Source organism: Melospiza georgiana, chromosome 2, assembly GCF_028018845.1.
Source record: "Melospiza georgiana isolate bMelGeo1 chromosome 2, bMelGeo1.pri, whole genome shotgun sequence".
NCBI classification, from domain to species: domain Eukaryota; kingdom Metazoa; phylum Chordata; class Aves; order Passeriformes; family Passerellidae; genus Melospiza; species Melospiza georgiana.
The window spans coordinates 8,420,830-8,434,204 of record NC_080431.1 but is presented as its reverse complement, the minus strand read 5'-3'; the positions used below and the strand labels follow the sequence as shown (position 1 = coordinate 8,434,204).

General features: G+C 35.9%; 1 protein-coding gene across 1 annotated transcript in view; it reads right to left on the bottom strand.

Moving 5' to 3' along the window:
* ROBO1 (roundabout guidance receptor 1) overlaps window positions 1–13,375 on the bottom strand; it is a 680,447-nt gene that overhangs the window by 585,349 nt on the left and 81,723 nt on the right. Inside the window, exon 2 of the mRNA XM_058043544.1 lies at window positions 9,454–9,595. Within this exon, the coding sequence (XP_057899527.1) occupies window positions 9,454–9,541 (88 nt within the window). The 5' untranslated portion in view covers window positions 9,542–9,595. The remainder of the gene's footprint in view (window positions 1–9,453; window positions 9,596–13,375) is intronic.

Genomic DNA, 13,375 nt, shown 5'->3' with positions numbered 1-13,375 from the left:
AAACACATGAGCAGAAGTGGTCATGGGCACCACATCCTTCAAAAAAATGATGCTTCTTTATGAATTACAGGTCAAACAAGCAAAGAAGCCTAAGTGTGCATGCAATTTCAAAAGTTAACCTGTACCAGGCACTTATAATAACATACACTCAAAGACAACACATTCACACACTAAGTATCTTCAAAAAGCACAAGTGATCAACTCTGTGCTAGGTCAGTGCCATGACCTTAAATGAGTCTTAGTGAATATAACAAAGCATATTTTCTAGAGCAGTATAACACATGAACAGAAGATGTAAATTTTCATCTCTATTTTGAATGCCTGATGGACATAAAGAGAACTGGAAACTGTTTAATCATATTTTGAGTACTGCATGTGAATGTAATTCTGAAGGGCATAGCTGACCCCTTTTGCAAAGACAGAGAAAAGAAGGTAAAAGATCCCACAAGCATCCTTTTGGTGCTTACCATAAACTGCCTTTTTATTTTTATATATTAGAAGTGCGACCTTGGTGTTCACCTGAGTGTCAAAATGAAGTAGGTGAAAAACTCAGTCATTTATGATCTGATTTAAAAACCAAGTTCTAAACAAAATAATTAAATTTGACCTTTAGGGCAATACTGGGGAGAAAAACAAAAATTTAAAAAAAACAAACAAGCAAACAAAAACCCAAAACCAAACACAAAGAATAAAAACACACCCAAAATGTTATTAAAGCAATATCTAAACATGGAAGCTAACAGCAAATGGCTAACCAGATGTGCTTCCCACCACTTTTAGAGGTTATTTTGTCTTTTTGGTAGCATGTAACAATGCCTTGAGCAAATCACATTTGTAAAGGATAGGTGTGCCTTTGTTTTCATGCAGCAGAGGAAAGGGGACATATTGGTTTAGTACTAGCTATTACACAGAACACATATAATAATAATGTTCTAATACATAGAATATTTGACAGGTTATTCTAACCATTCATATACAATAATTATTATAGGAAAACTGTTTAATTTGTATTAAAAACAGAAAGTCACTGAAACACCCAGCACCTACAGGCTTACACTGTAAGTTTATCAAATATAAAGTATTGATTCCTCTTAATGTAGACCATATACAAGTTTGCTCCTGAGTAAAAAATAATGTGGTGATTATTAAACCTTTACTTTTAGAGAAAAGTAAAGGATTTTCATGATTTTAGAGAAAAGTAAAGGATTTTCTATGCATTAAAAATAGTTGGAATAAAGAAGATGCAGCAATAGTTAGTTGCACAACGCTGTACTGATAATACCATCACAGTAAAAACACTCAGAATGAATTTATTGTCATACCATCACAGTAAAAACACTCGGAATGAATTTATTGTCAATCTAACTCAACAGTTGAGAAATAAGCTTAAAAGTAGACTTGTTTCTTTCACCAATATCACTTTGATTTAAAATTCAGATTACTCAAAAGGGAGTAATTTCCTGTTTCATTTATGCAAAAATAAGGTGACTGACAAAAGGGTATTTTTTCTGCGTATGCAGATACAGGTGCATATAAATCACCCTTTGTCAGGGCAGAAATTCTGCAAATATGTTCGACACTTATTAAAATATCTAATAAAGCATCTCTAGACACTATTTCACTGCACTGAAAATAAATTAGCAAGTGCAGATATGTCTACTGTAACCCCTTGAGTAGTCATAAGTGAAAACACCCTTGTAAATTCTTTCATTCTTTTACTGATATGACTGAAATTAGTTTTATAATTGATGTTAAAGACATGAAATTGCTTTGAAGCATTAACAGATTGATCATCTAAATAAATATTAGAGTCAAGAGAGACTATGTCATTTTGTGCTCTACTTTTCTAACAGAAAATTATTCTCAGGCTAATTGAAAAATTATGTAAAGAGACATTTATTCTTGTTAATTTTAAGATGGGTAGAACAACTTATTGGGAAATTTCCATTTATACTATCTCCAAATACAGACAGAGCATTTATGCCAGTTTCTCCATTAACCATATAAAACACAATCTTTACAGAAGAACTTAAGCAAATGGATCACTCTTAGATTCTAGTGTGCAAATGCCTGTATAGTAACCTTGTTATCAAATTGGGAGTGTCACAGAGCCAAGTAAACTAGGAAAGCCTTGCAACCTAAGTTTATGGTGCATATGAATATGCATTATAAAGGTATGTAAGAACTGAATATACCATTTTCACTACTGGCATATTTTTGTCTCCAAGAGGCTAGGAGCTTCAAGTAAAACTATTCCTGATACAAAAAATGAGAATAATTTACCAAAAATGTTACCAACAAAAACTTCAGATTCTGGTCTACACATTTACAAAACCTTCAGCTGCGGCTAACCGAGTCTACACAGAAAAACTGATTATGTCCTCATTATATTTACTCACTTTTTTATATCCCCATGATTACAATTGATTTTTTTTTTCTTCTTGTTCATCTTAAATTTTATTTTAGCAGGCAGCCTTCCCAAATCCTGATTCTGAGATCAGTTTTCATGAATGCTCTGTCAGAGCATCCAAAACAAGTAGAGTATCAATGTATTTTGAGGAAAACGACAGACATCAGCTTCTCAAGGAAAAAAAAAAAAAAGGATGAAATTCCTCTGAAATAACATCCTTGAAAATCAAGAGAAAAGAAAGACAAAGCAAACTCCTCCTTACACACATAGAAAGATCTTATAAAGGCACCTACCTACAGAGACAATGACAGCAGCTGTAGCATCTCACCTCTATCAGTCATAATCTAGAACAGTGCCAATTTCTATTAACCAAGCAATAGAGGAACTAAAATTACTCCTCCTGGTCTACACAAGTCACTGCGGTTGCTCCAGCGCATTTTGATGACTTAATTAGGAAGATGGTGCAGCACATGTGGTTTTCCAGCCAGGTTCATCACAAAGGCCACATCATCAAAGCACAAGAGTTGTGTCTTCTACAGCTAGATTAAAAATAGGGATTTCTTCATTAAGTGTCTTGCAGCTGACTGTGCCTCTTGATTTGTCTCCGTCTATTCAGACAATTAAATAAAGCATCATGCTTTATTTATTTCTTTTTAAAGGCTAATAAAGAAGCTGTGAATTGAAGTACAGCTGGCAATCTTTTTATTTATTAAGACCTCAGTGTACACAGTGGCAATCTCTGGAAGGCAAAGCACGTGCTGGGATTTTTTTTCCGCTTTTTAATATATGTTCTCTTTGCAGGCACAACATTTCGCCTAATAGGAATTAGAAACCTTTGTCATCCACTCCAGCAGTGAGGAGTCAGAAAAAAAAATCATCACAAAAAGCCCAAAGCAATAAAAAAAACAAGACAAAACTAAAACTACCACCCAACAGGGAAAACCTAAGGTCACACAAAAGTCCACAAATATGAAATCCAAGTACAGAAATTGGAATACTTAAAAGACAGATAAATGATAAAACTGTAAAAATTAGCTAGCATATAATCAAGTCAGAAAATATTTAAAATTTGGTACCATACTCCAAATTAACAAAAACCAGCTATTTCCTTTTACTTCTATCAGCAGGGATGGATGACTAAAGAAATTACATGATTGTTATGTAGGTATATTAACTGAAAATATTACACAAGATATACTACACGCTTTTCATTTCCTGATAACAAGAAATTATCTCTTGTGTTATTAAGTAATCTCATTTGTATAGCCATAATGGGAATTATGCATGGTAATGTCCTCCCATGGAAACACCATAATATTTCCTTGATAACAAATGCATTGTATCACAACATAATGGGATCTAGCCTTAGTCCATGAATATTAGGAAATTTTAAAAATATTCTACAAGGAAGGATGACCTACTGCTCTGCACTTCAAAGAAAGCTGAAGGTTCCATGAGGCAAGATGACTTCTCAGTCTTAAGAGTTACTAACTGATAATTGTATGTCATTATGCATATTTACAAAGGCACATGCACACAAAAAAAAGTAGTGATGAAATGAAATGATCTCAGGTGCTAGTTCTTTCTTTCCGCAGGAGGTTTAAGGATGGCCTATGCACATTGCAGGGATAAGAGAAACAAGAGGAAGATGTGAATGCAAACATGGTCTTTACCAGAGCAGAGAATTCAGTTTTTCTTAATTTCTTAGCTCTCTCTTTATTTACTCAGCCTAAATAAAACCCTTCCTTAGGAGTCAAAATGGGAGGGGTGCTTGATTTGGGTTTTGGTTTACATTTCCAGTTCTGAACTGACAAGAATATTCTGTCCATTTCAAGTTAAATGGATGTGCATGATAGGAGCACACCTTTCGACATGTTCCTTGACCCCAGCAAGGCCTAAACTGTCTCTCTATTCTCCCTTAATGCGACCTTGACTTGCACAACCTACAAACTTGGTGGCACTTGCAAGTGGAAGCAATACATTAAATCATCATCCCTTGCTACACATCACTTACAGATGCATTTGTCACAGTTATATTGAATTAGGATCACAAAAACATAATTTATGGCCAAGAGTGACACTTGATAAAGCCTGTGAAAACAAAATTACCAGAAAACGTGCGACAAAACACAGGACTTCTTTCCACTCCCATCTGTCAACAAGAACAGACCCTCCATGATTGTACTCTGTAAAGTAGAACTTACGTGATAGAAAGTTAAGAGAATGTCAAGATGAATCTGGGAGCCTGGTTGGTGAGCTGGATTTGAGCTGGCACTGTGCCCTTGACCTAGGGAAGCCTACCAACACGGTGGGATGCTTTAGTGAGAGCACAGCCAGCAGGGCAAGGGGCAATGGACTCGCTCCTGTTGTGGTTTCATGAGTGCACATGGAAGGAAAAGAAAAGAAAAAGTGCATCCTATGCAGACTAAATGATTTCCATGTGTCTTCCAGCCTAATGACTTCCTTGATTCCGTAGGTGTTCCTACCTCTGGGTTACTCACTTCAACTCATATCTAAATGCATATATTAAATAAAAATATAGATAAATGTTATCTTCGTTTGGCCTCAGATTCAAGGACAGAAATAGAAATAGCATGGAATTTGCAGATTATTAAAAATCTGACTCTCTTAAATCATATTCTTTCTTCTTCAGAGTTAAGATTACTCAGCAATTTATAGCTTGTATCATGTTGAACAGTCTCAGGTACAAAGTATTTGTTTTGCTTTCTTTTTGCTTCTGTCCTTACCTTATTTTCCCTGTGACTTAAAAATCAAGCTTTGGAAAGCTTACTGGCTCATCTCACAATAGTTACCAACATCACTTTACTTTCAAATATTATAAATTTATAACAAGAAAACACCAAGCCCTGCCATTGTTTTTTACTGAGTTTTGCTGTTGGATCACTTGCTCAGAAAAGCTGAAAACTATTCTGAAGTACTTCCCAACTGAGGGAATTTAAGTTCATATCCACCACTCTTCAAGAAGTGCCAAGATCACTCAATTTTCTTAGCTCAATGAGGCGTCACTCTTCCTTTACATCTTCATGATGAGGGGCTTAGATGAAATGTAAGCATTCAATTCTCTTTGACTCTCAGCCTATGCCAAAAGACAGCATGGGTCGAGTTTGGCTGAACATTCCCTTTTTTTAAACATTCTTCTCAAAAAAAGACCTGTGTAACCACAAAACTAGCTCAATTCTATTCAATGCCTTGTTCAGTCCTTGACAGATTTATTTTGAATATTTGACTGAAAATCCATTCAGGCACTCAAAAAAACACAGAAAAATTCCTGAATGCACATTACAAGACCCTGGTTTTCTTCATGAAGCAGCAAGTTAAGATCTTCCAGTGCTACAAAAGTTTTATTCAATACACCTTCACAGGTTGCAGAGAAATTAGAAGAAGGTGGAATTCCTTGTTAAAATGTATCAAACAGACCTATAATTCCTAAGTATATTTTGACAAAAAGTTCAATAATGTTACAAGTCAAAAATACAAATCTTTTTTTTCTCTAGCCAGATGACGAAGTTTTGAGTACTAAAAAGTTGACAGCAATTAAAAAAGAAAAAATAGACACCAAACAATTTAGTTACTGATGTTACTGAATTATGATTGACTTGACAAAAGCCCTAATAAAGGAGTATTCAGATTCCAAAACAACTGCCTCTTTTTCACTGCCTTTAAGATGCTATGGTAAGCAATCTGAATTTATGGGAGTTTCTTTAGGATCAATTGTCTCCTGTCGCAAACAGGCAAACTAGGTAGGAGGGTGAATTTATTTCCTGCAGTGCTTCAGTAGTAAGCCAGTGAGTATTAGGGAAAAGGAAACTTAAAATATTACTTTCTGCCCCAGGAAAAGTCAAATCCTGACCTTATCCTCCTCAGTAAGCTTCTGTGGCTGCCAAAGAGAGTTGTTTATTTTATGAGTTTTTTTACACTTACGCCCATGAATAATTTCTCAAGTTCATATTTCATGATGTACATCTTGTATATCTTATGCTATATATCTACGTTTCTTATAGAGAACCTATTTTGTGGAGAAACAATGAACAGTAAACCATAGAGGTCCAGAAGCTCTTAAAAATTTCTCAAAAATCTGGGCTCAAAACAGGTATTTTCCTTCTCTTCCTCTCTGTAAAACCTATAGAGAATTCTGTTGCAAAAATATTATAATCTATCGGAAGCATTCAAATTTTTTTGTTTGTTTTCAGCATTGCTGACAAATTTGTCATGTTTTTACAAGGCTTTTTTTGTGCAGGTATCTCTGTGAAGCTCAAGGATTGACACCAAACAACACAAGTGGCATCTGCTCCAGTTCAGATGGAGAGATTTTCCACAACACTCACTGTTTGGAACCAAGTTCCAAACCCGGCAAAAAGCAGCAGGAATGCTCCTGTTGTCTCCATTACCAATCCAAAAATGTGTAAGCTTGCAGTTATTTATGTCAAAAAGAAAAAAAAAAACAGTTCAAATTATTAACATTTTTTCTGTATGTCATGTACAGTTTTGGTTTTTTTTTGTTTTTTGGCTTTTTTGACAATCTATTAACTGGTAACTTTAAAACACTTTAAAGACTTAACTGAAAACACAGAGCTCAACATATGCATCTAAACATAATATGGCATTAGTTAATGCCATGTTTTCTTGAAAATCAGCTATCATGTTTTCCAGCTTTAAAATATGCAGAGCAACTGGCAAGGAAAAAAAAAATCACATCTTCCCCAGATAATGTTCAATCCCTGATTAAATAAAGATGTGCCAAGGCAGAGATACTTCATGCCTCAGGAGACATCCATGGTGGAATTGTGAGTGTATTTTATATGTGAATTAGAGGTAAGATGTAATGACATGAGATGAAAGGCTCTGCCATGATTTTAATAAAGGGGGGAGACAGTGCTTCCCTGCGGACCCCATATGCAAAGGAGTGAGACTCAACAAGAATATATGAAAAGGTTCAACAAAAAATACAACAAATGCTTCAAAGTTATAAGGCCACTATTAAAATTCATCACATTTTACTGAAGCTGAGTATTCCACATCTGAGGGTAAGCTCTAACAGATTTCTTATAAACTTCATTTCCTATGAAAATCTACATCATCAGTAAGGCTGGAATATTTTCAATTTTCAGACAAAACACAATTATATGTTTTGAAACCCTAACATTTCATTTTTTAAAGGTTTCTAATAACATCACTAAAAATAATTCCCTGTAATTTGTTATTTTAAGAGTACGGTTTTAATTGTAATAAAATACAACAATTTAGTAGTATTACTATGATAACAGACATTTCAGGTGCTTAATACTTTTAGCATTCCTCAGGAAAAGCTATTACCTATTGCTCCATTGTTTTTTAAAATTTTTTTATGGCTGTAGCAGAATTCTAAGGAACCATTATTTAATTTTCTTTCATTAAATATAGGAAAAAGATTTTTCACAGTTCTCTCTCTTTCTCTACATTAAAAAAGACATGCCTTTGTAAGGAATAGACATGAAAAGAGCAAAATGAATGGGATGAACTGCTTAAAGGAAAAAAAAATAATGCTGCTTTATTTGATCTTTTGTGATAATCACACTCCTGGCCCCCTGCCAGCAAGGCTCAGCATGCTGATGTCTGGCCAAGTACAGTAATCTCTTGGTTCAAGTCTGAGGTCTGTGATGAAAATTACAAAGCAGGGGCAAACATCAAAATGCCACCTGTGATTTTATTCTGAAACTAATTTGATGGAAAAAGTAATACAATGAAAACAGTCTTTTTAGTAAAGACTATGAAACTATGACTAAATTGAAACCAAGGCAAGTGGATGGAGGTAGCTATCAAGCAAATACATTTGGATCTGCAGGCATTCCTTTTAAAACGAGCAGTAGATGTCTTTGTGACAGGTAAATTGCTTTGAGATTATGTTTGAAGTCCAAGGTCAAACTTTTAAAATGATAATTTTAACTTGCATCTTCCTTTATTCTGGAGTCTTTCTGCATTTGAAAACCAACAAAACCAGGAAAAATCCCCCAATAATTTATTTCCTTATTTTCTGTGAACCATCTTATAAAACAGGCGAACAAACAAATCCTTGAGGAAATCTTTTTCCTTCCTCTTTTCTTTTAGAAGTCAATATTTGAGCTAGTTGCTCAAAAGGTATGGGGAAGAGAATTCTATAGCCACAAAATTCTGTATTCACAATGTATTCAAATCAGAAATCAAGCTAGTAAAGTCTTCTACATTATTATTCAGATTGAAACCAGAAAAAGCAACCAGTAAAATCCAGCATGCCACTTATTTTTCTATATAGTTGTGTTTTCCTGAAAGGTTGTACGTCATTAGCAGAAGTGATCAAAGTATGGTTAGATTTTTCTTTACAAACATTGAAAATTGCTCAGAATTACTTGGAAGCTGCTTTTAGAGATTTGCTATTAAAAAAAACAACCCAATACAAAGTTTTGTTTCCTTTGTTTTACTAGAACATAAATTTACTATTTGCTGAAGCAATACATGTTCCCTATTTTACCACCACCTTCTTTATAAATCTGTACAGTATCTTGCCATTTGTATACACACTACCCCTCTCTGAACTGGTAAGAATTACCATATGCAAGCACCAGGACAATCCCTGGTCTCTGGGCCTCACTGAAACACTGCATTTCAGCAATCCCCAGCTGCTATTTTGCTTTTCTTCAGGAAGGTTCTCCATAGATTTCCAATTCTCATTGATATTCAAGTCTGTTTCTGCCCTCTATATCTTCCCCCCACCAACTGTGCTAATCAACGGAATGCTTTAATAGCCACCTTAACCTTCTCATATTTTCATGCCACTCCCTTTCTATATTTTCCTTTGCAGTCAAAAAACCCCAAACATTGCAGCACAGACAATACAATTAAATTGCCAAATTCTGTGTGTTATGCATGCAGATAGGCTCACAACTTCCTTAACTCCACACATACACACATTTTAACACCCAGAGAGAACTTCAGGTATATTCATGCACATATTCACATGGACAGCAAAAAAAACCATGAGCATTTATGTTTAAATAAAAGGCACCTACCTGGAATGAGCTGGCCCAGTAACTGATGGCATCTGGAAAGGCTGAATACAGCAACTACAGCCAGAAAAGGATAATGTTTCCATTTCATGATGTGTCCCTCCTTGCATTACACCAGCTCAGCAGCACTAACAGTAAATGTCACCTGAAATACACCATGGAAATAAGAACAGAAGAATTAATGACAAATTGAGGTACTAATAAATATTTTTGTCCAGATTAACTCCATGAAGTGTGCTGGTTTCAATACAGCTTTAGCTATTAAAACAGTGTTAAATTATCTAACAGTTAGACAGTTGAAAACCACAAACAGAATATTAGCTATCCTTGCAGAGCAGACAACCCCAAACCAGATGTTTTAAAGGGAGACACAAGGATCCCCATAGTGCACATATGTGTTTAAAGTGCTGCATGTTGTTTGGTTGAGTTATTAAAGAAATTGCTCACTTCAGCAGGATAAAGTACATGTTTAATCCATCTCAGTGCTAGAAATACTTAAACCCTTGCACAAGTTGGAACCACAGTCAAGGCTATTCAACTTACTATGAAAGGAGGGTTAAAACTTCACTTTAGCCTTATGAAATTATGTTTTGCTGAAGGAGGATTAGGTATAATTGTTCAAGTTATTACTGGGTAAAATTAAGACAATTTTCTGGTGAGTTTGCAATCTTATGAAGGAAGACAATACTTGGAATCAAAAAAGATATTTTTAACCAAAATATGACTTTTAGATGCATCATTCTGACCACCACATCTGTAGATTAAAAAGCATTCACAGCTCTACTGGTGCTTACAAGCCATCTCTACTCATCCTACTTATTAGTTTACTCTTCACCTACATTTGTGCTTAGTATAGACTTGTCCAGAAATCATGGAATTGTTGGGGCTGGAAGGGACCCCTGAAGTTCCTCCAGTCCCATCCCCTGGCAAGGGAGGGTTACCTGGAGCAGGTTACACAGGAGTGCATCCAGGTGGGACCGGAATGTCCCCAAAGGGGGAGACCCCATGGCCTCCCTGGGCCTCAGGCCTTGTTCTCAGCCTGTTCCAAACTCCTCTCCTCTAAAACTTTCTAAAATATATATGGTGTTTTTCAGATGATCTCAGTAGATTTTTAAAAGCAGTAAGATTTTTTTTTTAGATAACTAAATACACAATCTGAAATCTGATGGTTTCATTTTGGGTGATTTATTTTGGGGGGAGGTTCTTTGAGTGCTTTGGTTTTTTTTAAAAGGCAGTTCTCTAAATACTAACCCAAATGCATGTGAATGTAACATTGCCTATATTCCAGAGTGTCTGGGGTTCATGACAAGATCATGATGGTGAAAAGACACACTGTTTTAAGTGTCTGTCAAATTATGAGATGTGCCAAATTGCCTGACCCTAACCAACAATTAGAGACCACCAAGCAACTGTAAATCTGACACACACTGACACAATAAAATCTACTCCAGCAATAAAAAATTATGTTAGACCTTAATAACTTCACAGCTACACTTATTTCACTCACCTTGTTGTTAATGTATACTCAGAGATGGCCAGTTTGGATGATGAATCCTACATTATTTAAATGCCAGCAGACATAATTGCAATAGTGAAGGAAACCACAGTGACACCAGTCACTTGTTCGTGCTGTTGGGACAGAAGAGTTTCATCTGTAAACCTAATACCTATTTAATGACTGCAGATTGAAGAGTTACATGACTACTGGGAGCACTCAGTGCCACCTGACACTTTTGGATGTTCAAAAACGCATAAATAAGTTTCATATGAGCAGATTCCATCTCCTACACATGTTGCATTTTAAATTTTCTTTTTGTGTTGCACCTGTGCCTATACTATCTTAGTAACTAGAAATAATAATCCATTTCCTATTATAATTACCTATGTCTTACAATAGATTCCATGTTCTTTTCTCATTTCAACCACACAGCACACAAAAACTCCCTCTTCCTTCCATTCTCCTTTTAATTTCCCCTATCACTCATATGGCTGCTCTTCTGTTGCAAACAGCTTGACAGCTCTTAATGGCAGAGTTAACTGCAATTAATGGCCAAGGTGCTACATGCTGCTCTGAATGCTGTTCATGGTAGGGCTCCAAGACTGAAATTTGGAGGCTCAGGCCCTTAAAATACCTATCTCTTTCTCTATACAGTAATATAAAGCTGTTTACTGCTTTGGTTTCTGTAAAGCTATTTACTACTTTGGTTTCATACTCCCATTGTTTCTTCACTTTCTGCCGAAACACAAGACTGAATGTTGCTTCTAACACAAAGATCAAGATGCAGCCCGTGGATTTTTCTTTTTCAAACAAAACCAGGAAAATAACACCTTCAGTTCAAGATTTACTTTGCCATTACGTGAGGTAAAGGAACACTGAGGTGAAGGAGGAGAGTTGAGCCAAGGAAAAACAAGAAAGGTAGAGGGAGGGTTTTAATTTTTGTGGTTTTTCTCACCATCCAACTCTATTTTAATGAAAATTAAATTTTGCTCTTTAGCCAAGGTCAACTGACCCCCAACAGTGAAGTTGCAGGGAAGAGATGAACGCCAGGAACATACCTGATGGCACTCACCTCCTCTGAGAAGGTATGCCATGCACAAATCCAACATTTTGTCTTTCCTTACCTCTCTCTTGCATTTATTTAACTGGTAGACTTTGATTTCTTTTTAATCTGTGTATGTGACAGAGCTCCACAGGGAGCTGTGACCATGAATGCTTGGCTGTTCAATTAAAAGCTTTTTCACCCTCTTATTCTGCTTGTAAGCTTATGTTTGAAATAAAATATTTCATTCTAAAGCAGGAAATACTCAGTATCATTAAAAACATGATTCTTACAGAAAATTTTGGTGAAAAGAGCTTTCATGAAGGCAAATAATTTTAATAGGAAAACAATATTTTTTAGTCTACAGTTTAAAAACAAATCCTGTAGATATTCCTTGAAAACAATCTTCAATAGGATGTTAATTCTTATTATTTGGGGTACAGAGCTTCTGAAAGAGTACCCCTGATCACAGGAAAGATAAAGTAGTAAGAGTTGTCATCAAAATGGTTTTCAGATAGAAGCTGAGTCAAGCCAAAGAGAAACAAGATCTTTCTTTTCATCATCTACTGCCACAGTGCCACAATTCTGGCACTACACAACAACAGAAGAAACACCCAGAAACGCACTGCAGCCAAAGGGACTCGGATGCAATTCTCTGCAATTAGTTTCTCAGTGTCTGACCTACAAAAGTAATGCTGCGGAATGGTGACTGGCACTAATTAGATGTTGCCAGTGACAGGAGAAGGATGCACTCACCACAGACCCTTCAGCTGGTCTGAGACCTCGCCTCACTCTGCATGAAATGGCCACAGACCTTCACCAGAATGTGCAAGGAAAGATTCAGACCCAATGCCTTGTCCAGGGTGCACAAAGAAGACAAACACTGGCTTCTCTATGACATTATAATCATTAAAGAATCAATGGCAAATTAAACTGCACAAGCCCAGAGGGGAAAGGAGTAGTGTGGTAAATGCAGGGAAAAGGTCCAATCAATTTTTTGCCTCCACTTCCGAAGTCTAGTGCTATTTATCACTACAGCCAGTGTAGAAGCAAAGACACAGACAAGATCAAACCAAAGCTGGTTTTCTTTTCATGTCTTCAGGAATTTTGTTTGGTTTTTTTTCCCCAAAATTTTAATAACTATTGATGCTCTGCTGAGGTAACCAGCTTCCTAAGACTAGATTTTGACAGGGTCCTGAGTAGAAAGAGTAGACACAAAAGTCAGGTTTAAGATCCGATCTAGTAAAATTAACTTCCCCTTATAAGGTATATGCACTTTAGTAGATATTATGCTAAAGAAGATTGTTATCTACAGAATGAGGCAGAAATTTGATTTGCTGTGTACCCAACCATTTAGGAGTGGACTAGCAAAATTTCACCAAAAG